The sequence below is a fragment of the Onychostoma macrolepis genome, chromosome 04, assembly GCF_012432095.1.
Source record: "Onychostoma macrolepis isolate SWU-2019 chromosome 04, ASM1243209v1, whole genome shotgun sequence".
NCBI classification, from domain to species: domain Eukaryota; kingdom Metazoa; phylum Chordata; class Actinopteri; order Cypriniformes; family Cyprinidae; genus Onychostoma; species Onychostoma macrolepis.
Window position 1 is genome coordinate 35247326 of NC_081158.1, and position 25279 is coordinate 35272604.

The following is a 25279-nucleotide window of genomic DNA, read 5'->3' on the forward strand; positions in this document are numbered from 1 at the left end:
AATATCAGCACATGTGCGAGCACAAATGAGCTATTAATTTTCTACAACAGTGCAGAGCAACACCGTGTTTTGTTCCTTGAATGAATCAGTTTTTGAACGAATCGAGTGAGTCAGTGATTCAGCGGTCCATTCAGACTTAATTAGGCGCGTTCGACTTGAAGCGGCGCTGCGCAGAAGGGTCGGTGTCAGCTCGCTCATCGCTCTCGCGGTCCTCTGATGTCACACAGTGATCATTCTGCGCAGCGCCGCTTCAAGTCGAACCGAACGCGCCTACTGTTTCGTTTCAATAAATCATTTGTTAAAACAAGGAATTGCTGCCACCTACTGGCGATTTTATTATCATCATTATTTATCCATGACGGGCCTAAACCAGCCAAGTGCTTCATATTGCATCAGGACAACGACCCAAAACACCCTGCCAGTTCAGTCAAGGAGTTTATCAGGGCAAAGAAATGGAAAGTCTTAGATTGCTCAAGTCAATCTCCAGATTTAAATCCGACTGAACATTAATTTCACCAGCTGAAGAGGAGAGTAAAGGCAGAAACTCCCCAAAAGGCTTAAAAAACATACTAAATTTGAAAATCTAAAAATGCCTGTAGTCTCCTGTGGTTTATGAGGACACTGCCTATGTCCCCGTAAAACAAAAGGCTTAAAAAACATACTAAATGGTGTTTTTTTTTAATCTAAAAATGCCTGTAGTCTCCTGTAAGGGGTAGGTTTAGGTGTATAGTTGGTGTAGGACAATAGCACATACAGTAAGTACAGTATAAAACCATTACGCCTATGGAGAGTCCCCACAAGGATAGCAAACCAGACATGAGTGATTGTTTGTGTGTGTGAGTGTGTGTGTGTGTGTGTGTGTGTGTGCGTGCGTGCGTATGTGTGTATATGTGTGTATATATATATATATATACACACACACACACACACACACACACATTACAACATAAGACATGGAACATCCGAATATATATACGTGTATATATATATATACATACATGTGTGTGTGTGCGTGTGTATATGTGTGTGTGTAATTTTATTTTTAATTTATATATGTATATACACACACACACACACACACACACATATATATATATTCGGATGTTCCATGTCTTATGTTGTAATGTATGTGTGTGTGTGTGTGTGTGTATATATATATATATATATACATATATAAATGAAAAATAAAATTACACACACACACACACACACACATATACGCACGCACACACACACACATGTATATATATATATATATATATATATATATATATATATATTCGGATGTTCATGTCTTATGTTTTACAATCTGAAAGAAAAAAAAAAAGATTAGTGTAATTGTATTGTCTTTTATCGGATTTTCAGAGTGGTTATTTGGCAGAAGAATTAGTTTCTCCCTGCTGATTGTTTTAGCACAATAAGCCCCGGTAAGAGTTTTAAAAGAGGCGCATTCCTGACGCCGTCCGGGGCCAAGATTTGTGTGACTGGAATAATAAACAAGAGTTGAGCTCGTGCGCTCTCGTACAGGATAAATATGACGTTGTGACGACGTTGCTGACTTTCTTTTGTTTATTTGCTTTTGACGTTGCAGACGGTTACCTTCCCGGATATGAACCTAATTAATATTCATCGCGCCCACTAAGCGACACGCCTGCCTCGTAGCCAATCAGAGAGCGTCCACTGGCTGCGCGTTACGCCGCGTCATTGATATTCATGAGCCAAGCCCCCGCCAAAACGCGCGTGACGTCACCGCCGCCGTCCGCAGAGCGACTGATTCAAACGCGCGTGCGGAGCGTCTTTCTGCAGCAGCGACTGAAGGTCAGAGAGACAGACAGCACTGATAACCGGACCTGAAGGTAAACGGCCTTTTAAAATCATAGCGGTATCATGATGATGTGTTTTTGCTGCTGGGACGGTCCCATTATTATCACACGGAAATGTCAACATTCTGCCTGTGCATCATCATGTGCCGATTGCATATCTAGATATTCGCGTTTAATGCTGCAGAATAAAATAAGGTGATGCATATGAATGAATCTTGACCGGTTGCATCCGGTCTGAGTCCGCATCATCTCAGCATCCCGCGCGCCGAGAGACGGAGCAGAACCGCATAGAGTACCGCTGCTATATTTATCCGGGCTTTGATGCTGTAAGCGGGTTTGGCTGATCTGGGTCACCTCAGCTGCTGGACTTGCATTATTACAGCGGGTCACGTGACGGATGGCTCTATCTGATGAGATCCAGCATGACATCTTCATTACAGGATATAGTCATATAACACAGTGTTATCTGTTAGAGATGCATCTGAGTCACGTCTGTTTGGCTGTAATTACCCAGCAGCCAACAGGGAACCTGCTCACAACATTCACTAGTGTCTGCTTTTATTTATAAATGTTAGGACAAAACATTCTGATATGTGACCCTGGACCTCAAAACCAGTCATAAGGGTCAGTTTTTGAAATTGAGATTTATACATCATCTGAAAGCTGAATAAATAAGTTTGTTAGGATCGGACAACTATTTGAAAAATTGAATCTGAGGGTGCAAAAAAATTTAAATATTGAGAAAATCACCTTTAAAGTTGTTCAAATGAAGTTTTTAGCAATGCATATTACTAATCAAAAATGAAGTTTTGATATATTTACGGTAGGAAATTTACTAGATATCTTCATGGAACATGATCTTAATATCCTAATGATTTTTGGCATAAAAGAAAAATGTATAATTTTGACCCATATAATGTATTGTTGGCTATTGCTACAATTATAGCTGTGCTGCTTATGACTGCTTTTGTGCTGCAGGGACACACATGAAAACATTATGAGATCAACATTCTCAAAACATCCTCAAAACATGACATTTTAATGTTTTAAAAACAATGTTTTTATAACCTATATGTGTTGCAGCTAGGAAACATTGCCAGAAGGTTCTCTCAAAATTACAAACAAACGTTCCTCCAGTAACATTAACAATAGAACGCTCACAGTTATCTGTGAAGTTAAAATATTAGCGCAAAAACATTATTCATAGAACGTTTTAGTTGGATGTTCATCTGATTTTTTTTAAATGTTACTTTGGTAACACTTTATTTTAAGGTGTCCTTGCTACACATGCACTTACTATTATAATAACAATTAATTATGCATAATTACATGCAAGTAACCCAAAGCCAAACCCTAATCCTAACCATACACATGTAGTTTATTATTAGTAATTAATATTACTCAGTACGTAAATGTATGTTAATTACACTGTAACAAGGACACCTTAAAATAAAGTGTAACTGTTACTTCTTCAAAACATTCAAAAGTAACGTTTCCATAACACGAAATGATCAAACGGAATTTTCTTTTAACGTTTTTAGAACATTCAAAAAACTGAGAACGTTCAGAAGTAACGTTTTCAGAACGTAATGGGAACGTTAGCACAACGTTCTCACAGCGTGTTTTTGTTCACTGTACATTAGCAGACAGAAACAGTGTCTCAATCCACCCAAAAACCCCTGCTTTCTTTGTGTTGTGCTGATGAGAAGAATCCAAGACTGCTGAAGTTCAAACATCACGCTGTGCATTAAAGGAGACGCCCATCCTCAATATTTCAGGGCTTCGTATGGTTAAGTACATCGTTTATGAAGGCATTTAGGTTTCACTAAGCAGAAACGACTCGTTAATCTCTGAACATGCTGGAAAACACATGATTCAGTTTATGGAAGGTGCCTGCTATTATTTCCATTGAGGAAAGTGATGACAAACGTCTCAGAACCCGACACACACCTACATCACGCTATTATTATCATCAGTCTGCAACAGACTTGTTTTCCAGTAAAACATAGTCATTAGTTACATATATTCATATGTATTTTTCTCGCTTTAAGCTTGAATGAATGCAGTTTTTGAGCAAATATGGGTCATTTAGGACCAGTAGGTGAAAGGTCACAATTATGACTATGACAGAAACATTAACCCTGTAAATCTGAAATTGCAAATAATCAACACAAGTATGTAATTTCTGAAATTATAGAAGCTTTAAATGTACTAAATATAAAGATGGCTCTTTTATGGCTCATGTAGTGTGATTTGGTGCAGATGCTGATATTTATTATATGATGTAAATCAATGAGATCTTTATAACAGTACAGCAGATGCTGACATATAATATTAGTAGATTTAAATATTAGTCATCACTATATCGCCAATAATATGTATCAACTAGATGAGATTGATCCAAATGCTGATTGAGAGATGAAGAAATAAACGCTCCTCAAAAGATCCCGATGATCAGATTTGAGTCGCACTGATTTTACTAAAAAAATGATTGATGGAGAATCAAGTAAAGCTGAGCTGCTTCAGTCCAGCAAGTGTTCATCTGGAAATATCTTACTGAAGTTATTCTGACCTTTACTTGATCAAAATCAGTCGAGATTTGACACGAGAAGCAGCAGCTGAAGCTGGACGCTTGTACAATTACACTAAAAGAGCTTTTACTGGATAAAAAACTCCAAACTATCAATCAGACGACAGAAGACATGCAGTAGATCGAGTGCAACAGGAAAGTTTTGATCATGTTTCATGTATCAGATCTGATACAGTAGCTGAGTTATTGTCCAGACTATAAGTTTCCAGTGGCGTCTCTCCGTATCTGCTCGTTCTTTCAAAGAGAAGCCGGTCTGTGTACGTGTGTGCATTATGTACATTTCTGTTATGATATCTCAGATGCTTCTGAAGTTAAATATCAAACAGAGGTGGAGACGTATGATTAGTGACCTCCCGCAGCGCTCTCTGACGCTATTGTTTCTCTGAAGTCTCTTTCTATGGGTGGGAAACTCTAGAGCTTGTTTTTGAACTTCAGGTTTCTTGGCCTTCAAACACACACAGACCTTCAAAGTGAGCTGAGAATCAGCCAGCAGGTCTTTCCTCTGATTCAAACCTGCTTTAAACAGCATATGTTGAGTTGATGTTAAGTCAACGCACCGATGAATAAATATTGTTGAAGATCAGAGGCGTTTAGGTCTTGCGCTGATGTAATCTACTGCTTACGAGTTTGATGAATTTAGTTCACAGCTGGAGCTCGGATGCTGTTTGTGCTGCTTTAACCAGCGCTGGGTTTGACCTTTTACCTACAATCAAAAAAATCAGTTGTTTTCACTTAAAAATTGCTAGTAAATTTGACAAACGCCACGTAACACGTTGAATTAAATGTTACATTTTGAAAAACTGAAATGGTGTAGTCCAATAATTTTTTTTTTACACTGTAGTATAAATTCTTAGAATAAGGAACACCTTTTCGTCTGTTTTTTTATATTATACACATTTATTTTATTTAAAAGACAAACATAACAGGGAATGTTCTCAGAACGTTTTGAACAAACGTTCTTCCAGTAACATTAATGGAATGTTCGTTCAAAGATATCGCGTCTTTAATAATAATTGTACGTTTTTTTTCTAACGTTTTTTAAATGTTACTACTTCAGAGAACACTGAATGATAACGTTCCCATAACGCTTCAACACGATCAAACGCAATGTTCCCGTAACATTCGTATAACCAAGAAAAAACGTTTTTTTTTTAACTTTTAGAGAACATTCAGAAACAAAGGTTTAACTGATAATTAACTGAAACTAAAATTCGAACTAAAATTAAAAACACAATTGTTTTTATTTCAGCTAGTTGCCAAGGCAACATTTCTCATTTAAATTGAGTTATAAATAAATAAATCAAATTAATCTAAACTTTATAGAGATACATACAATAAAAACTACTAAAAATGGCAGAAACGCAACAGAATAAAAATAACGAAATAGTAATAAAAAATTTATAAAAATTAAGATTTAAATAAAATGGAAAATAAAAAATGCTTTAAGTTATTAATAAAAACTATAACAGTATACTAAAATAACATGTTTCAGAAACTTAATAAGAATGCTAGCCAAAAGTTTTGCTAGCTCTGTTCACAGTCACACTGTGAAGAATTAATGGCAGTGAAGTGAAGAAACTCTGCAGTGTTTAAGACGTGATCCGGACTGACTGAATTCTGGGAGTTTTCCAGCGGTTTCGCATGACCCTGAATGTCCTCGGCACAGTCTGTGAGTTTGGAAATATCAAACCAGGACAGACTGAGACCTTGAAAACAGGCTGAGACACGCAGTCGATCAGCTGCGTCAGGTCTGATTTATTCTTATAAAGCGATTTTCACAATGCATGGAATATGATTGTGTCTGAATAGTGTTTTAGACCGCACAGAAGAGCTCCCTGAGATCACATGTGTGTTCATTTGTAATTGTTCAGCATTAATGGAGGTCTTTGTGATGTGAACTGTAAAGAAATCATGGCCTAAAGATGAGGAAGGCATCTCATTAAATATTCATGAGACAGCACTCACCGCTTCAAACCACACCGCGACCTTCAAGCTGAAGGAGAATGCAGACCTCAAACCTCTTATAACGTCTCATTGTGTCTCATTTAGTGAGCTCAAGTCCCCAGGTAACAGCGTCACCTGGGTCTCTACCGTCAGCCAATCACATCGCGGAAAAAAACAATAAAAAACGGTAATTGCAATTTTACACTTTTTGCGATTCTGAGAAAAAAAGTCTAATTTTGTATAATTATCTGTATAAAACGTATAATTCTGAGTTTTTTCTCTGAATGTTGAGTTTAAATCTCACAATTCTGAGTTTTTTCTCTGAATGTTGAGTTTAAATCTTGCAATTCTAAATTTTTCTCTGAATTTTGATTTGAAATCTCGCAATTCTGAGTTTTTTCTCTGAATTTTGATTTGAAATCTCGCAATTCTGAGTTTTTTCTCTGAATTTTGATTTGAAATCTCGCAATTTTGAGTTTTTTCTCTGAATTTTGATTTGAAATCTCGCAATTCTGAGTTTTTTCTCTGAATTTTGAGTTGAAATCTTGCAAATCTGAGTTTTTTCTTTGAATTTCGAGTTTAAATTTCACAATTCTGACTTAGAATTCTTTGTTTCTGCCATGAAAAAAAGAAATAAAAAAAGTTCATTGCGACCTTCTATCCCACAATTCTGACTTTTTTGTTTCAATTATGACTTTATATCTCACAATTCTGACATTTCTTCCATTCTTTACTGTGGATGAGTTTTGTTCTGGCATGTGTTTGCTGTAGTCACAACATGAACAATGTCACATAGAAGCACATTGTTTGGTACTTTGAAATATAAGTAAAATAATTGATGTCAGCATGCGGCGATATCATTTACAATAACTTTGCAGGAAGGTTATTTGGATTTGAAGAGTGCAGCTAAAAACAAAGGCTTATTTTACACAGGGCTTTAGTTCTGGGGTGTTAACATCACATGAGCGCTGTGTGTGTGTGTGTGTGTGTGTGTGTGTGTGTGAGTCTCTGACACATTTGGCTTCAGAACAGAAATATCACATGATAAGAATCACTCGAGTTTTGTTTGGTTTGTAAACAATGACTTAGTTACGTGTGTAGCCCCGCCCACGTTTCCATGAACTCAAGCAGCAGGAGGCGGATCCCGAAGTGGACCGGAGGCGGGGCTTAGTTGCTCAGTGACTGACAGCTGTAAACACTGTTGCCGTGGCGATGACTTGTGTCATCTCAGTGACCCTGAGTGACCTTTAATCTCCTAAATCTCACACACACTGCGTGATCTGAAGGTCAAGATCTGGACAGAATCTTTTAATCTCTGGTTGTGTGTAAATGAAATGATGACATATATGAAAGAAAGAGCAGACCAATCACAATTCAGTATGCAAATATTTGCCAAAAGTGGATTATGAAGCTGTTAAAAAGACACTGCACACCTCAGACTGAGTCTAGATGTTATGGCTTGTTTCTGCCATGGGATTAAAAAATTTTTTTTTGACTTTTTTGTGCATTTCTGAGTTTATATCTCATAATTCTAACTTTCTTAAATTTAAATTTTTAAAAGCTTTTTTTCCAACATGAAATAAAAAAGGTAATTGTGAGTTTTTATCTCACTAGTCAGACTTTTTTTCTGACAATTTTATCTTTTTATCTCAGAATTCTGCATTTATATCTGACTTTATCATGATTCTGAGAATTTTCTCAGAATTGGGGGGGGGGGTCAGAATTAAAAAATATTTATATTTAGTATTCTATATAATATATATACAATTATATAATTGCACAGCTCAATATAAAGTTGGATATATAGATATATTTTGTATAAACTATCATTACACAGCTGCTCAATATATAAAATTGTAAATTTACAATTTACAATCAACGTTTTTGGCATACATACAGATAAGGTTATATATATATTGAAAAGCAAATCTCAAATACATGATTGTTTCAAAAATGTAACTAACAGCATAATACAAATAAATGTCCATTTTAGTGCAGTTGCTTCATTTGCCATAGAGTGTGTTTATGATGAAACCAAAGGCGTGAAAAGCATCTATTTTAGGTCCTGATCTCTCTTTATCTCTGTTTGGTTTTAATTAGTGCTCATTTCCAGGCTCGTTCCACCCAGAGATGCTATATCTGCTCTCTCTGTCTGCCCACCAGAGACTAAAAACAGTGTCATTTCTGCAGGATTACAGTAAAAACTACCTGTTATCAGACAGGTTTCCTGAACACTCCCTCTGGTCTCTCATTGGTCAGTCGGGCAGATAGTCCCGCCCCACACTCACATGATTGGTTGAATGTCACAGCTGTAAATCTCAGTCTAATTGCTGGTCTCCGTCTCTCCTGCAGTGATATCCAGGGCTCACGATGCCTCCACCTGTCGGACCCCCAGCCGTGCCGCCTCCAGACGGTGGGTGGGGCTGGGCTGTGGTGGGTGGGGCCTTCATCTCCATCGGATTCTCTTACGCCTTCCCAAAGGCCACCACCGTGTTCTTCAAAGACATCCAGAGGATCTTCAACGCCTCGTACAGTGAGGTGGCCTGGATCTCCTCCATCATGCTGGCTGTCATGTACGCAGGAGGTAAAACGTTTCCAAAGAGTTAAAGAAATTAATAGTGTTATCCATCAAGGACGTCAAAAGTCATTCATAATGTTCCAAAAGATTTCTATTTCAAATAAATGCTGTTCTTTTGAGCTTTCTATTCATCTGTGAATCCTGAAAAATAAAATGTGTCACGGTTTCCACAAAAATATGAATGTTTTCAACATTGATAATAATCGGCAAAATCGGCATATTAGAATGATTTCTGAAGATCATGTGACACTGAAGAAAATTCAGCTTTGATCACAGAAATAAATTACATTTGAACAGATATTCACATAGAAAACAGCTGTTTTAAATTGTAATAATATTTCACAATTTTTACTGTATTTTTTTTTATCAAATGACGTTTTTTGTAAAGGATTAATCTGTTTTGGCGTCACATAAAGGTCGTGTGGACAGACTCGACACGCTGTAGTTGATGTGATGTTCAGCAGCAGCACGACTGAGAAACCATTTCAATTCACTTCAAATGAAATTCATTACTGATTAATTAAATTACCCCTGCGTTTAACATTAAACCTCCTGGCATCATACGCCACGCAGCTCTCTCCTAAATTAAATCAGCATGTTTTATTATGAACAAGCATGAACATGCAGATCTGACCTAAACATGCTGGAGAACACACACACACACACACGCTCAGCTCTGCTTCTCATTTAGCATTGGAAATCATTAGTGAAAGCAAAACTCCCATGATGCATCTGCATTCTAAGACTTGAAGTAAAACATTCCATCTGAGAGAATGTCGTTTCTCTCGTCTTGCTCTGAAAACACTCTCGGCTCAAGATCAATGACTTTAATCCACTTTACCCTCGAGACACGTGAGTGTGTGTGTGTGTGTGTGTGTGTGTGTGTGTGTGTGTGTGTTCAGTCCTGTAAGCCACACCCCACTCACACACACACACACACAGAGAGAGAGAGAGAAAAATAAAGCGAGAAATACCGCACTTTTGTATTTGCATTTTTAAAGAAATTATTACTTTTATTCATTAAATGTGACAGTAAAGACATTTATAATGTTACAATTCCATTCAATACCATTCATCTTTGAATCCTGCTAAAAAAATGGATTTCTGAAGATCATGTGACACTGAAGACTGGACTAATGATGCTGAAAATACAGCTTTGATCACAGAAATAAATTACAGTTTAACAGATATTCACATAGAAAACAGCTGTTTTAAATTAGAATAATATTTCACAATTTTTACTGTATTTTTGATCAAATAAATGCAGGGTTTTTTTGTAAGGCTCATCTTACCAAACCCAAATGTTTGAATGTCGTGTGACTTTCAGCAAAAGAACAAAAGCATAATCATGTGTCCATCAAATATGTCCAATATGATTGTGTTTATGTGCTTTATTCTGTGTTTATGCCTGCATGTCTCTGTATCAGGGTGAAAAAGCACACTTTCACTGTTTTCACTGAATCACACACACACACACACACACACACACACACACACTATCAGATCTGTCTGTCTGCAGTGCTTCAGTTCAGGGCTGTGACACTGTGTGTGTTTTCACGCTGAGGATCATGGGAAGGCTGAGTGACCACATGTTAATGAGATCTGCCCTGCAGCTCAGAGGCCCGATACGCTTTATGAGCTAAATTAAGTGCCGATCTGACCTGATTTTAACCACAAACACACACCTGATGATCTACAACACTGATCTCTCACATAACAACTTCTGAAAGCTTATGACGCTAACAAAACAATTACCGAAGTAGTCTGTTTATTATTTAATCCTCAGAATAAAATCAGTTTCACACACACTTTCCTCTTCATGTGACTTAGTGTTTTCTGATTAGGATGTTTAATCTATTAGCCGTGGAGTGTTTGTGTTGATCCAGGGTTATTATAGGTAACAACAACAACACAAAAAAAATCATTACATACATAAAATATTTTAAAAAAGAGAATTAAAAAAAAAAATTCAGCTAGTTGCCAAGGAAACATTTCTAATTTTAATTTAGTTTAACTCGATGTACTAAAATAACTAAAACTGGAAAAAAAAAACAATTAGAGTATTTTACAAAACTAATAAAACCTACATAGACATGCTAAAAAAAAACCTACTAAAAATGACAAAACAAAAATAAAATTACTAAAACAAACTAAAATGAAAAAGGAAACAAAATATACTGTAAAAATAAAAACTGATTCACAATATTAACAAAAACTATAATCATATCTCTGTGACAATAAAATCACATTGCGTTGATCACAGTGCTATTTTAGTAACATAAAGATATAATTTTTATTAATATTTTGAATTATTTTTTATTTTTGTTTGGTTTCAATTTTATTCATTTTTAGTTTATTTTACTGCATATTCAGTTTTAGTTATCGTTAGTGCTGCCATTAATAGCGATTAATCGCATCCAAAATAAAAGTTTTTGTTTACATAATATATGTGTGTGTACTGTGTATATTTATTTAGTATATATAAATACACACACATACAGTAAATATTTTGAAAATGTATTTACATGCATATATTTTATATTCTTATATTTTATATTATATATAAATATATTTAACATATAAACATTTTTCATGAATATATACAGTCATGGTCAAAAATATCGGCACCCTTAGTAAATATGATCAAAGGCGGCTGTGAAAATTAATCTGCATTGTTAATCCTTTTGATCTTTTATTAAAAAAATTCACAAAAATCTAACCTTTCATTGGATAATAATAATTTAAAATGGGGAAATATCATTATGAAATAAATGTTTTTCTCAAATACACGTTGGACACAATTATTGGCACCCCTAGAAATTATTAAAATATCTCTGAAGTATATTCATATTCACAGTTTTGAGCACTCCAGGGTGATTATGAACATGAAATTATCCAGCCATGGCTTCCTGTTTCACAGAAATATAAATAGGAGGGAAAATCACAATGAAAAACACCAAAGAATATATTTCTGATGTGCAGCAAAAGATAACTGAGCTTCACAAATTAGTGAAGTGGCTTTAAGAAAAGAGCTAGAGCCGTGAAAATTCCCATCTCCACCATCAGGGCAATAATTAAGAATTTACAATCAACATAAAATGTTGTGAAATTGCCTGGAAGAGGACGTGTGTCTATATCGTCCTAATGCACGGTGAGGAGGAGAGTTTGAGCAGCTAAAGACTCTCCGAGGACCACAGCTGGAGAATTGCTGAAAATAGTTGAGTCTCGGGGTCAGAAAACCTTCAAATAAATAGTCAAACAGCAGCTACATCAGCACGTGTTGTTTGGGAGGGTTTCAAGAAAAATTCTCCTCGCTCATCCAAAAACAAACTCCAGCATATTCAGTTATCAGACACGACTGGAGCTTCAAATGGGACTGGCTTCTATGCTCAGATGAAACTAAACAATCAGCTTTTTAGCAGCAAACACTCAAGATGGGTTTGGTGAACACAGGGATAAAAATATGAAATATACTGCTGTATTTTTGATGTTGTGGCCTATATTTCTGCTGGAGGTCCTGGACATCTTGTTTAGACGCATGGCATCATGGATTCTATCAAATACCAACAGATAAAAAATCAATAAGTGACTGACTCTGTTAGAAATCTTATAATGGGCCATGTTTGGATCTTCAACCGTACAATAATCCAAACACAAACCTCAAAAACAACACAAACATGGGTCACTGAGCACAAAACCAAGCTTCTGCTGGTCATTCCAGTCCTCTGACCTGAAAAAACATTTGTATTAATTATTTTTGTAACTGAAATAAAATACAGAAAACTTAAATATTTAAGCCAGCTATTTTGCTCACTAGTTTAAATCTTTTGCTAGTTGCCATTTAGTACCATTTAGATTAACTCGATGTACAACAATAATTAGTGCTGCCAAACGATTAATTAAAAGTTTTTGTTTACATAATATATGTGCGTATACTGTGTATATTTGTTATGTATATATACATACAAACACATGCATGTACAGTCATGGCCAAAAATATCGGCACCCTTGGTAAATATGATCACAGAAGGCTGTGAAAATTAATCTGCAGTGTTAATCCTGTAATAGCCCTGGTTGATCAGTAGGAAGCTGATTGTGTTTTTTTTAATTGGATTTCAGCTGCTGTTCTGTGTTTTAGGTCCCATCAGCAGTATTCTGGTGAACACATACGGCTGCCGTCCCATCATGATCTTGGGCGGCTTTCTGTGCGCCATCGGGATGATCAGCGCCTCCTTCTGCAACACCGTCATGCAGCTCTACATCTGCATCGGCGTCATCGGCGGTGAGTGTGACCACATGCATTTAACTACATCAGCTTGACCCACATTCAGTCTCCAAACTGCTTCAAATGCTGGTTAAACAGTTAAGTTCTTACAATTTTGGATCATGAATAACTTCACGAAGTAATTTCCAGGTCTGGAAAAGTTTGGGAAAAAGAAAGAGTATGAAAAAATATTTCCAGACTTTTGCCCCCATTAAGAATTTAATGAAAATAGGTTTATCATACAAGAAGTGTGTTTTCATGGGAACTGTTTATCTACATTCAGTCATTTATCAGACACTTTTATCCAAAGCGATTTACAAATGAGGACAATAGACACAATCAAAATCAACAAAAAAGCAACGATATGCAAGTGCATATTAAAATTATATAATAAATAAAAAGAAAACAGATAGAATAGAGCAAACTAGTGTTCAAGGCTTTTTTTTGCTTTTGTTAATTGCATAATAAATCAAATGAAAAGAAATCGATAGAATACAAAAAGATTAGAGAAGCTAGTGTTAGTGTTTTTTTTCTATTATTATAAAACAAGCAGTTAGTAAATGAATAGAGTGCAAGTCTAAAAGGGGCATGTTTTTTTTTTTTTTTCAGAATAGAATTAGAATAGAGAGTGTTAGAGTTAGGGTCAAATGAAGATGGAAGAGATGTGTTTTTAGCCAATTCTTGAAAGATTCAAATGTTATGATTATGTTTATGGATTATTATGATTATGTTTATGATGTTTCTTTAGTGATTGTCAAACACGACTGAATGAATTCAAGCTGCACTATTTCATTATGCAAAATGCAGGTTATAGGTATTTTGGGTTTCTTCTCACAATATTCTAGCACTTTATTACATAGCCTCAAGGCCCTTTGCAAAAATACAAATGTACAGACTTTTATGTGCACATGAGAAACCATTAAACTTAGCATATAGGACAACACACACTGAGCCACCGATTGTGCCATCAGCCCATTTAGCGGCCTCCACTGAGTGTGTGTAAGAGTAAGAGTTCATTATTGCTCATATTTTATATCTCTGACTTGCTACAATGGAGGTTTTATGTAAATTACAATGTTAATTTTGGCAAATGTAATGGAAGCCAATGTGGGTCAATTTGACGCCCAACACAAATGGTGTACCATTACTTGCAACCCAACAGGAGTTCATAATTTCTAATATTTTATAGATTTTATTACATTAAAAAAATTATCTTTAGTGTTCTTCGTAGAATTGATTTTTGGTGATTTGTATGGAAACCAATTGGGGTCAAAATGACGTCCAACACAAATGGCGTACGATTATTTTTAACACAATAAGAGCTCATTATTGATCATATTTTATATCTAATAAGCTACAATAAAGGTTTTATGTATAAATATGACTCTACAGTGTTCATTTTGGCAAATTTTATGGAAGCCAACGTGGGTCAATTTGACGCCCAACACAAACTAATATTTAGCACAATAAAAGTACACAGCTTCTCATATTTTATATTTTTTAGTCTCTCTCCAACGCGGGTCAATTTGACGCCCAACATAAATGGTGTACCATTATTTTCAACACAACAGGAGTTCATAATTTCTCATATTTTACATATTTTTTAGTCTCTAACAAGCTACAATAGAAGTTTTACATAAAAAAAAAATAGTGTCTTTAAATCTTTGGTTTATGGAAACCAACTGGGGTCAAAGTAACCCCCAACACAAATGATATACCATTATGGATGAATGCAACCATTTTTTGGATTCGGGAGTCAGCCAGTATCCCACAATGCCCTCTGCCATCTTGTTTCCTCTCACAGGCTTCGGTCTGGCCTTCAACCTCCAGCCGGCGCTTACGATGATCGGGAGGTACTTCTACAAGAAGCGTCCCATCGCTAACGGCTTTGCCATGGCTGGCAGTCCCGTGTTTCTCAGCACACTAGCGCCGCTCAACCAGTATCTGATCAATGAATACGGATGGAGGGGAAGCTTTCTGATCCTCGGCGGGCTCCTGCTCAACTGCTGCGTGGCCGGAGCGCTCATGAGGCCCCTAAGGGCCCCGCCGAACACGGCCAAAGCGCTGGAGGACAAACCCCCGACTGTTAAAGGTGACCTATTATGCCCCTTTTTACAAGATGTAAAATAAGTCTCTGATGTCCCCAGAGTATGTATGTGAAGTTTTAGCTCAAAATACCCCACAGATCATTTTTTATAGCTTGTTAAAGTTGCCACTTTTAGGGTATGGTCCCTTTAGGGTCCCTTTAAATGCAAATGAGCTATCGCAGCTTTTGCGTAATCGCGATTTCATTGCAATTTATCGTGCAGCCCTACATTATAGGCTGGTTGTTTAATGCGGCACTGAAATCGTAATCGCGATTAGGCAAAAGCTGCGATTATCATGAGCATCTTGTCAGCGAAGCACGGTTCTGTGATCAGTAGTAAATCTTCATCCGAAGGCCAGAGAAACTCCAAATACACCCTGCAGAAGAAATCCCTGTAGCGTTAGCTGAATAAACAGAAGATTGAACTGCTTTCATTGATTCAGTGTGACTAATAAACACATGACTACGACAATATAAGCCACATCATCTCACAGAAGGATTTATTTCAAACACTCGGCTGACGTTATGAAGTGAGTTTGGAGTAAAAACATGTTATTAAATGTGGTATTTTCACGTGCTTTCAGAAGGAGCAGCATTTACTCCACAGAGCCGTAGTTCACTGAGAAGCTACACAAACGGCTGTCATTATCGCGAACGATTTATTCGATTTCAGTCAGTGAACTACGTCTCCGTGTAGTAAACGCTGCTCCATCTGAAAGCACGTGATGGAGATTTACTACTGATTACAGAACCGGCTTTACTGACGAGATGATTATAAATGTGTCCCTGCAGCACAGAAGCAGTCATAAGCAGCACAGCTATATTTGTAGCAATAGCCAACAATACATTGTATGGATCAAAATTATAGATTTTTTTTTCTGCCAAAAATCATTAGGATATTAAGTAAAGATCATGTTCCATGAAGTTATTTTGTAAACTTCCTACCGTAAATATATCAAAGTGTAATTTTTGATTAGTAATATGCATTGCTAAGAACTTCATTTGAACAACTTTAAAGGTGATTTTCTTAATATTTAGATTTTTTTGCACCCTCAGATTCCAGATTTTCAAATAGTTGTATCTCAGCCAAATATTGTCCGATCCTAACAAACCATACATCAATGAAAAGATTATTTATTCAGCTTTCAGATGATGTAGAAATCTCAATTTCGAAAAATTGACACTTATGACTGGTTTTTTGGTCCAGGGTCACAAATGTGATTTTTGCATAATAGGTCCCCTGACGGAGAAGACCACGGCCTGGCAGATGGTCAATAGGTATCTGGATTTGTCGCTCTTCAAGCACCGCGGATTCCTCATCTACCTGTCGGGAAACGTCATCATGTTCTTGGGCTTCTTCGCGCCGATCGTCTTCCTCTCGTCGTACGCCAAAGACAACGGCGTGGACGAGTATCAGGCGGCCTTCCTGCTGTCCATCCTGGCTTTTGTGGACATGTTCGCTCGGCCGTCCATGGGCCTTCTGGCCAACTCGCGCTGGGTCCGGCCGCGGATCCAGTACTTCTTCAGCTTCGCCGTGCTGTATAACGGCGTGTGTCACCTGCTGTGTCCGCTGGTCGACAGCTACACCGGGATGGTGGTGTACGCCGTCTTCTTCGGCTTCGCCTTCGGGATGGTGAGCGCCGTCCTGTTCGAGACGCTGATGGACCTGGTGGGAGCGCAGCGCTTCTCCAGCGCCGTGGGGCTCACCACCATCGTGGAGTGCTGTCCGGTGCTCATCGGACCGCCGCTGGCAGGTAATAAAATAAGAGAAAACATTAATATATATATACTGTAAATATTAACTGAAAAACATAAAAATTTAAAATACTGAAAATTACTAAAATTAAAACTAAAATAAAAAAAAAAACATGTTCGGTGCTCATCGGACCGCCGCTGGCAGGTAATAAAATAAGAGAAAACATGAATATAAATATACTGTAAATATTAATTGAAAAACATAAAAAATGCTGAAAATTACTACAATTAAAACTGAAATAGAAAAAACATGTTCGGTGCTCATTGGACCGCCGCTGGCAGGTAATAAAATAAGAGAAAACATGAATATAAATATACTGTAAATATTAACTGAAAAACATAAAAATTGAAAAAACTGAAAATTACTCAAATTAAAACTAAAATAAAAAAAAACATGTTCGGTGCTCATCGGACCGCCGCTGGCAGGTAATAAAATAAGAGAAAACATTAATATAAATATACTGTAAATATTAACTGAAAAACATAAAAATTTAAAATACTGAAAATTACTAAAATTAAAACTAAAATAAAAAAAACATGTCCGTTGCTCATCGGACCGCCGCTGGCAGGTAATAAAATAAGAGAAAACATTCATATAAATATACTGTAAATATTAACTGAAAAACATAAAAATTTAAAATACTGAAAATTACTAAAATTAAAACTAAAATAAAAAAAACATGTTCGGTGCTCATCGGACCGCTGGCAGGTAATAAAATAAGAGAAAACATGAATATAAATATACTGTAAATATTAATTGAAAAACATAAAAATACTGAAAATTACTACAATTAAAACTGAAATAGAAAAACATGTTCGGTGCTCACTGGACCGCTGGCAGGTAATAAAATAAGAGAAAACATGAATATAAATATACTGTAAATATTAACTGAAAAACATACAAATTTAAAAACAGAAAATTACTAAAATTAAAACTAAAATTAAAAAAACATGTTCGGTGCTCATCGGATCACGCTGGCAGGTAATAAAATAAGAGAAAACATTAATATAAATATACTGTAAATATTAACTGAAAAACATAAAAATTTAAAATACTGAAAATTACTCAAATTAAAACTAAAATAAAAAAAAAACATGTTCGTTGCTCATCGGATCAGCCGCTGGCAGGTAATAAAATAAGAGAAAACATGAATATAAATATACTGTAAATATTAATTGAAAAACATAAAAAATACTGAAAATTACTACAATTAAAACTGAAATAGAAAAAACATGTTCGGTGCTCATTGGACCGCCGCTGGCAGGTAATAAAATAAGAGAAAACATGAATATAAATATACTGTAAATATTAACTGAAAAACATAAAAATTGAAAAAACTGAAAATTACTCAAATTAAAACTAAAATAAAAAAACATGTTCGGTGCTCATCGGACCGCCGCTGGCAGGTAATAAAATAAGAGAAAACATGAATATAAATATACTGTAAATATTAACTGAAAAACATAAAAATTGAAAATACTGAAAATTACTAAAATTAAAACTAAAATAAAAAAAAACATGTCCGTTGCTCATCGGACCGCCGCTGGCAGGTAATAAAATAAGAGAAAACATTCATATAAATATACTGTAAATATTAACTGAAAAACATAAAAATTTAAAATACTGAAAATTACTAAAATTAAAACTAAAATAAAAAAAACATGTTCGGTGCTCATCGGACCGCCGCTGGCAGGTAATAAAATAAGAGAAAACATGAATATAAATATACTGTAAATATTAATTGAAAAACATAAAAAATACTGAAAATTACTACAATTAAAACTGAAATAGAAAAAACATGTTCGGTGCTCACTGGACCGCCGCTGGCAGGTAATAAAATAAGAGAAAACATGAATATAAATATACTGTAAATATTAACTGAAAAACATACAAATTTAAAAAACAGAAAATTACTAAAATTAAAACTAAAATTAAAAAAAAACATGTTCGGTGCTCATCGGACCGCCGCTGGCAGGTAATAAAATAAGAGAAAACATTAATATAAATATACTGTAAATATTAACTGAAAAACATAAAAATTTAAAATACTGAAAATTACTCAAATTAAAACTAAAATAAAAAAAACATGTTCGGTGCTCATCGGATCGCTGGCAGGTAATAAAATAAGAGAAAACATGAATATAAATATACTGTAAATATTAATTGAAAAACATAAAAATACTGAAAATTACTACAATTAAAACTGAAATAGAAAAACATGTTCGGTGCTCATCGGACTGCCGCTGGCAGGTAATAAAATAAGAGAAAACATGAATATAAATATACTGTAAATATTAACTGAAAAACATAAAAATTGAAAAACAGAAAATTACTAAAATTAAAACTAAAATAAAAAAAACATGTTCGGTGCTCATCGGACTGCCGCTGGCAGGTAATAAAATAAGAGAAAACATTAATATAAATATACTGTAAATATTAACTGAAAAACATAAAAATTGAAAATACTGAAAATTACTAAAATTAAAACTAAAATAAAAAAAACATGTCCGTTGCTCATCGGACCGCCGCTGGCAGGTAATAAAATAAGAGAAAACATTCATATAAATATACTGTAAATATTAACTGAAAAACATAAAAATTTAAAATACTGAAAATTACTAAAATTAAAACTAAAATAAAAAAAACATGTTCGGTGCTCATCGGATCAGCCGCTGGCAGGTAATAAAATAAGAGAAAACATGAATATAAATATACTGTAAATATTAACTGAAAAACATAAAAATACTGAAAATTACTAAAATTAAAACTAAAATAGAAAAACATGTCCGTTGCTCATCGGACTGCCGCTGGCAGGTAATAAAATAAGAGAAAACATTAATATAAATATACTGTAAATATTAACTGAAAAACATAAAAATTGAAAATACTGAAAATTACTAAAATTAAAACTAAAATTAAAAAACATGTCCGTTGCTCATTGGACCGCTGGCAGGTAATAAAATAAGAGAAAACATTAATATAAATATACTGTAAATATTAATTGAAAAACATAAAAATACTGAAAATTACTACAATTAAAACTGAAATAGAAAAACATGTTCGGTGCTCATCGGACGCCGCTGGCAGGTAATAAAATAAGAGAAAACATTAATATAAATATACTGTAAATATTAACTGAAAAACATAAAAATGGAAAATACTGAAAATTACTAAAATTAAAACTAAAATTAAAAAAAACATGTCCGTTGCTCATCGGACTGCCGCTGGCAGGTAATAAAATAAGAGAAAACATGAATATAAATATACTGTAAATATTAATTGAAAAACATAAAAAATACTGAAAATTACTAAAATTAAAACTGAAATAGAAAAAACATGTTCGGTGCTCATTGGACCGCCGCTGGCAGGTAATAAAATAAGAGAAAACATGAATATAAATATACTGTAAATATTAATTGAAAAACATAAAAAATACTGAAAATTACTACAATTAAAACTGAAATAGAAAAAACATGTTCGGTGCTCATCGGACCGCCGCTGGCAGGTAATAAAATAAGAGAAAACATGAATATAAATATACTGTAAATATTAACTGAAAAACATAAAAATTGAAAATACAGAAAATTACTAAAATTAAAACTAAAATTAAAAAAACATGTTCGGTGCTCATCGGACCGCCGCTGGCAGGTAATAAAATAAGAGAAAACATTAATATAAATATACTGTAAATATTAACTGAAAAACATAAAAATTGAAAATACAGAAAATTACTAAAATTAAAACTAAAATAAAAAAAAACATGTCCGTTGCTCATCGGACCGCCGCTGGCAGGTAATAAAATAAGAGAAAACATGAATATAAATATACTGTAAATATTAATTGAAAAACATAAAAATACTGAAAATTACTAAAATTAAAACTAAAATAGAAAAACATGTCCGTTGCTCATCGGACCGCCGCTGGCAGGTAATAAAATAAGAGAAAACATGAATATAAATATACTGTAAATATTAATTGAAAAACATAAAAAATACTGAAAATTACTAAAATTAAAACTGAAATAGAAAAAACATGTTCGGTGCTCATCGGACCGCCGCTGGCAGGTAATAATATAAAATATAAAATTGAAATGAAAACTGGAAATATTAAAATAAAAGCTCATTTAAAATTAATAAAATAAATAATACTGAACCAAATAACAATGGTTCTGCATCTGTTTCTCAAATCTGTTTTGTTTACTAACTTCACTAAGTCTTAAAAACACTAAATGTCAGTGCTTCACATTTCTTTTATTGTCTTTCCCGCTTTGTTTTGATTTCTAAACTCTTTTGAACAGAATATTCCAGTCATGCATACACATATATGTGACCCTGCAGCACAAAAGCAGTCATAAGCAGCACAGGTATATTTGTAGCAATACATTGTATGGGTCAAAATTATCCATTTTTCTTTTATGCCAAAAATCATTAGGATATTAAGATCATGTTCCATGAAGATATTTTGTAAATTTTCTACCGTAAATATATCAAAACTTCATTTTTGATTAGTAATATGCATTGCTAAGAACTTCATTTGAACAACTTTAAAGGCGATTTTCTCAATATTTTGGTTTTTGCATCCTCAGATTCCAGATTTTCAAATAGTTGCATCTCAGCCAAATTTATTTATTTATTTTTATTGCCAAACACTCTAGTTGTTTGGATTTGCTTGGTGAGCTCATCAACAATGATATTGTCCTATCCTAACAAGCCATACATCAATGGAAAGCTAATTTATTCAGCTTTCAGATATAATCAGGTATAAATCTTAATTTCACAAAATTGACCCTTATGACTGGTTTTGTGGTCCAGGGTCACATATATCTGTAATTGTGTCTGTAATCCTGTAATTAATGCATGGCATTGATTTGCAGGGAAGTTAGTGGACATCACAAAGAACTACAAGTACATGTACCTGTGCTGCGGATCTGTGGTCGTCCTTTCCAGCATCTGGCTCTTCATCGGCAACTTCTACAACTATCGTATGCTGGAGCGCGAGCGCAAAGAAGAGGAGATGTACAAACGCGGCGAGCGCGGGGAGCAGGAGCAGACGGAAACCCACGCAGACGCAGACGCAGACACTGAAGCGGCGCAGCAGCTCTGCGAGAACAAAGACGGCGTCATGCAGCGAGAAACCAACATCTGAACGCCTATGCAAACTCTGAAGACACTGCCAAAGCTGTAGAGGCTTTATTAGACAGATCACAGCAGAACTCTAGAGATCAACGCTGGGGCTGGGAAATAAGTCGATGCATCGCGAATCGAGAAATCATTCGCATCGATTCTGAGATTTTGTTTCCACCACAAAATAAAAAATTCATAATTCAGACTTTTTTATTTTTTTACAAGATATAAACTTGGAATTCAGAGGGAAAAAAAAGGTCAAAATTGAATCTAAATCTTGCATTTTGACTTTAAATCTTGCAATTTTCAGTTTCATGATTTTGACAAACTGCTTATATCTCAATTCTGAGTTTAAATCTCACTATTTAGGTTTACATTTCACAATTTGAGTTTATATCTCATAATTGAATTTGTCTCATAATTCTGAGTCTATTATAATTTTGAGTTTGAATATAGCAATTTGAGTTTATATCTCATAATTGAGTTTGTCTCATAATTCTGAGTCTATTATAATTTTGTTTAAATATAACAATTTGAGTTTATATCATAATTCTGAGTTTGTCTCATAATTCTGAGTTTGTCTCATAATTCTGAGTTTATATTGTAATTCTGAGTTTATATCTAATAATTCTGAGTTTATATCTCATAATTCTGAGTTTGTCTCATAATTCTGAGTTTGTCTCATAATTCTGAGTTTATATTGTAATTCTGAGTTTATATCTCATAATTCTGAGTTTGTCTCATAATTCTGAGTTTAAACCTCACATTTTGAGTTTTTGAGATTTTCCGAATGCAGTCGATTCTGAGCTGAGGTGAAATTACACGAGCATTTAAGTGTGCGGATAAAAACTAGAGCAGAGCGCCATCTGCTGTTAAAATCTAAGCTCAGAATCGATTCCAGAGACAATCGCGATGCATTTGAAAGATCTCAGAATTGATCCACGAATCGATTCTGCATCGATTTATCATCGCAGCCCTAATAAACACGCACTTTTATATATAGACGGCCTTTATAGCTTGGTTTCGGTCATTTCTCGTGGCTCAGGTTAAACAAACGTCCGTATTTGACAGCCAAACACCAGACGTCCAGCTCGTTTGAGTGTGTTTTATACGTTAAGCTGCTGGCGCCTGCAATCTGACTGATCTGAATGTAAGTCTGTGTGCGTTTCTGATGTTTTAGGGCCTTACGAATCCGTTCCTGACCAAAATCACTTCTGAGGATCATTACCAAATCTAGAGCTTCAAGCAATATGATTTCCATCAGACATCCTCAGGGCAAACACTCGTTTTGTTCCGTTTTCGGGGTTATTTTATTTTTTTTACACAGGGTATTTGAGTTTTACATGATTCCTGCGCTCAGTTTGAGAGTGCCACTATCAACACTCTCCAACTCATGATGTATTGCCTTAAATATAATGTAAGCATCTACTATTCTAACTGTGTATATAATACTATATTTAATGTATTTGCTGATGTACATTTACTAATCAATTGGATAGAGGCTAAATAATTTAACAAATACATTGTATGAAATGTATGGAAGCCTATTTCCACCACAAACTAAAAACTTATCTTTTTATCTCACAATTCAGACTTTTTTTTAATTTACAAGATATAAACTTGGAATTCAGAGGGGAAAAAAGGTCAAAATTGTGGTCAAAACTCAAAATTACAAAGTCAGATTTTTAAGTTCTAAATCTTGCATTTTGACTTTAGATCTTGCAATTTTCATGATTTTGAGTTTTATGATTTTTAAAATTGCGCTTGTATCTCAATTCTGAGTTTAAACCTCGCAATTTGAGTTTATATCTCATGATTGAGTTTTCTCATAATTCCGAGTTTATATCATAATTCTGAGTTTAAATCTAGCAATTTGAGTTTATATCTCATAAATGAGTTTTCTCATAATTCGAGTTTATATCATAATTCTGAGTTTAAATCTAGCAATTTGAGTTTATATCTCATAAATGAGTTTTCTCATAATTCCGAGTTTATATCATAATTCTGAGTTTAAATCTAGCAATTTGAGTTTATATCTCATAAATGAGTTTTCTCATAATTCCGAGTTTATATCTCATAATTCTGTTTAAACCTCACAATTTGAGTTTATATCTCATAATTGAGTTTTCTCATAATTCCGAGTTTATATCTCATAATTCTGAGTTTAAACCTCACAATTTGAGTTTATATCTCATAATTGAGTTTTCTCATAATTCCGAGTTTATATCATAATTCTGAGTTTAAATCTAGCAATTTGAGTTTATATCTCATAAATGAGTTTGTCTAATAATTCAGAGACAAAAAGTCAGAATTGTGAGATAAAAAGACAAAATGACCTTTTTTTTTAATTTTTTTTAAAATTCTGTGACACAAGCAAGCTTCCATAGAAATGCATCTTAAATTCTATTGCCAGGATGATTTTGTTTTATATCTTGTAGAGCTGCATTACATTTCTTTAAAACAAATCTTAAGTATGAAAGCATATATATATGAGATGTTCGTTCACATTTTTAAGTCTATGAGCACCAGAGGTATTATTATTATTATTATTATCATTAAATTATCTTTACTGTAGTACAGACACATTATAATGCTGGAATGAAGATGTTGTGCTATTTATAGCATGTAAATAACTAACAACACTAATGATAATATTTAATGTGATGGTTATGTTTTGTATCATATTTTTTAACATTTGTTGTCATGTTTGTCAGGAGATGCTGAAACAGACCAAATTGCCACTAAAACACACTCTACATTCACATACATGCTGTTATGATTATTATTAGTATTATTAGCAATTTTAATGACCGTATTGTTTGCTTTTTTTGTATTTGTCATGTTCAACAAATGTAACGGGTTTAACTTGTAACTCTCATGTTACGTCACTGATGTTGTTAAATCATTCTGTATTCACTTCTTTGGTTCATAATTCTGGATGCAATGAAATTTGCAATTAAACCACAATATTTGGAAGACGCCTCAAGATCTGTAACACAAATGAAATGATGTAAATTACACTGACTCGTCTCTCTCTCACTCCCATAATGACATCCAACTAATTGCATTCTCTTCATGTGAAATTAATTAAAAACAGCAAGGAAACAAGCAGCTA

The 25279-nt window shown here is 34.4% G+C and overlaps 1 protein-coding gene across 1 annotated transcript; it reads left to right on the forward strand.

Annotated features, from left to right (window-relative positions):
* Positions 1-1727: 1727 nt before the first annotated feature.
* Positions 1728-25150, forward strand: zgc:165507 (uncharacterized protein LOC561188 homolog). The gene is made up of 6 exons (XM_058774384.1): positions 1728-1856; positions 8710-8941; positions 13074-13217; positions 15004-15291; positions 16521-17039; positions 21915-25150. The coding sequence occupies exons 2-6, from the start codon at positions 8728-8730 to the stop codon at positions 22184-22186; spliced, it is 1437 nt and encodes a 478-aa protein (XP_058630367.1). The 5' UTR covers positions 1728-1856; positions 8710-8727; the 3' UTR covers positions 22187-25150.
* Positions 25151-25279: the final 129 nt, after the last annotated feature.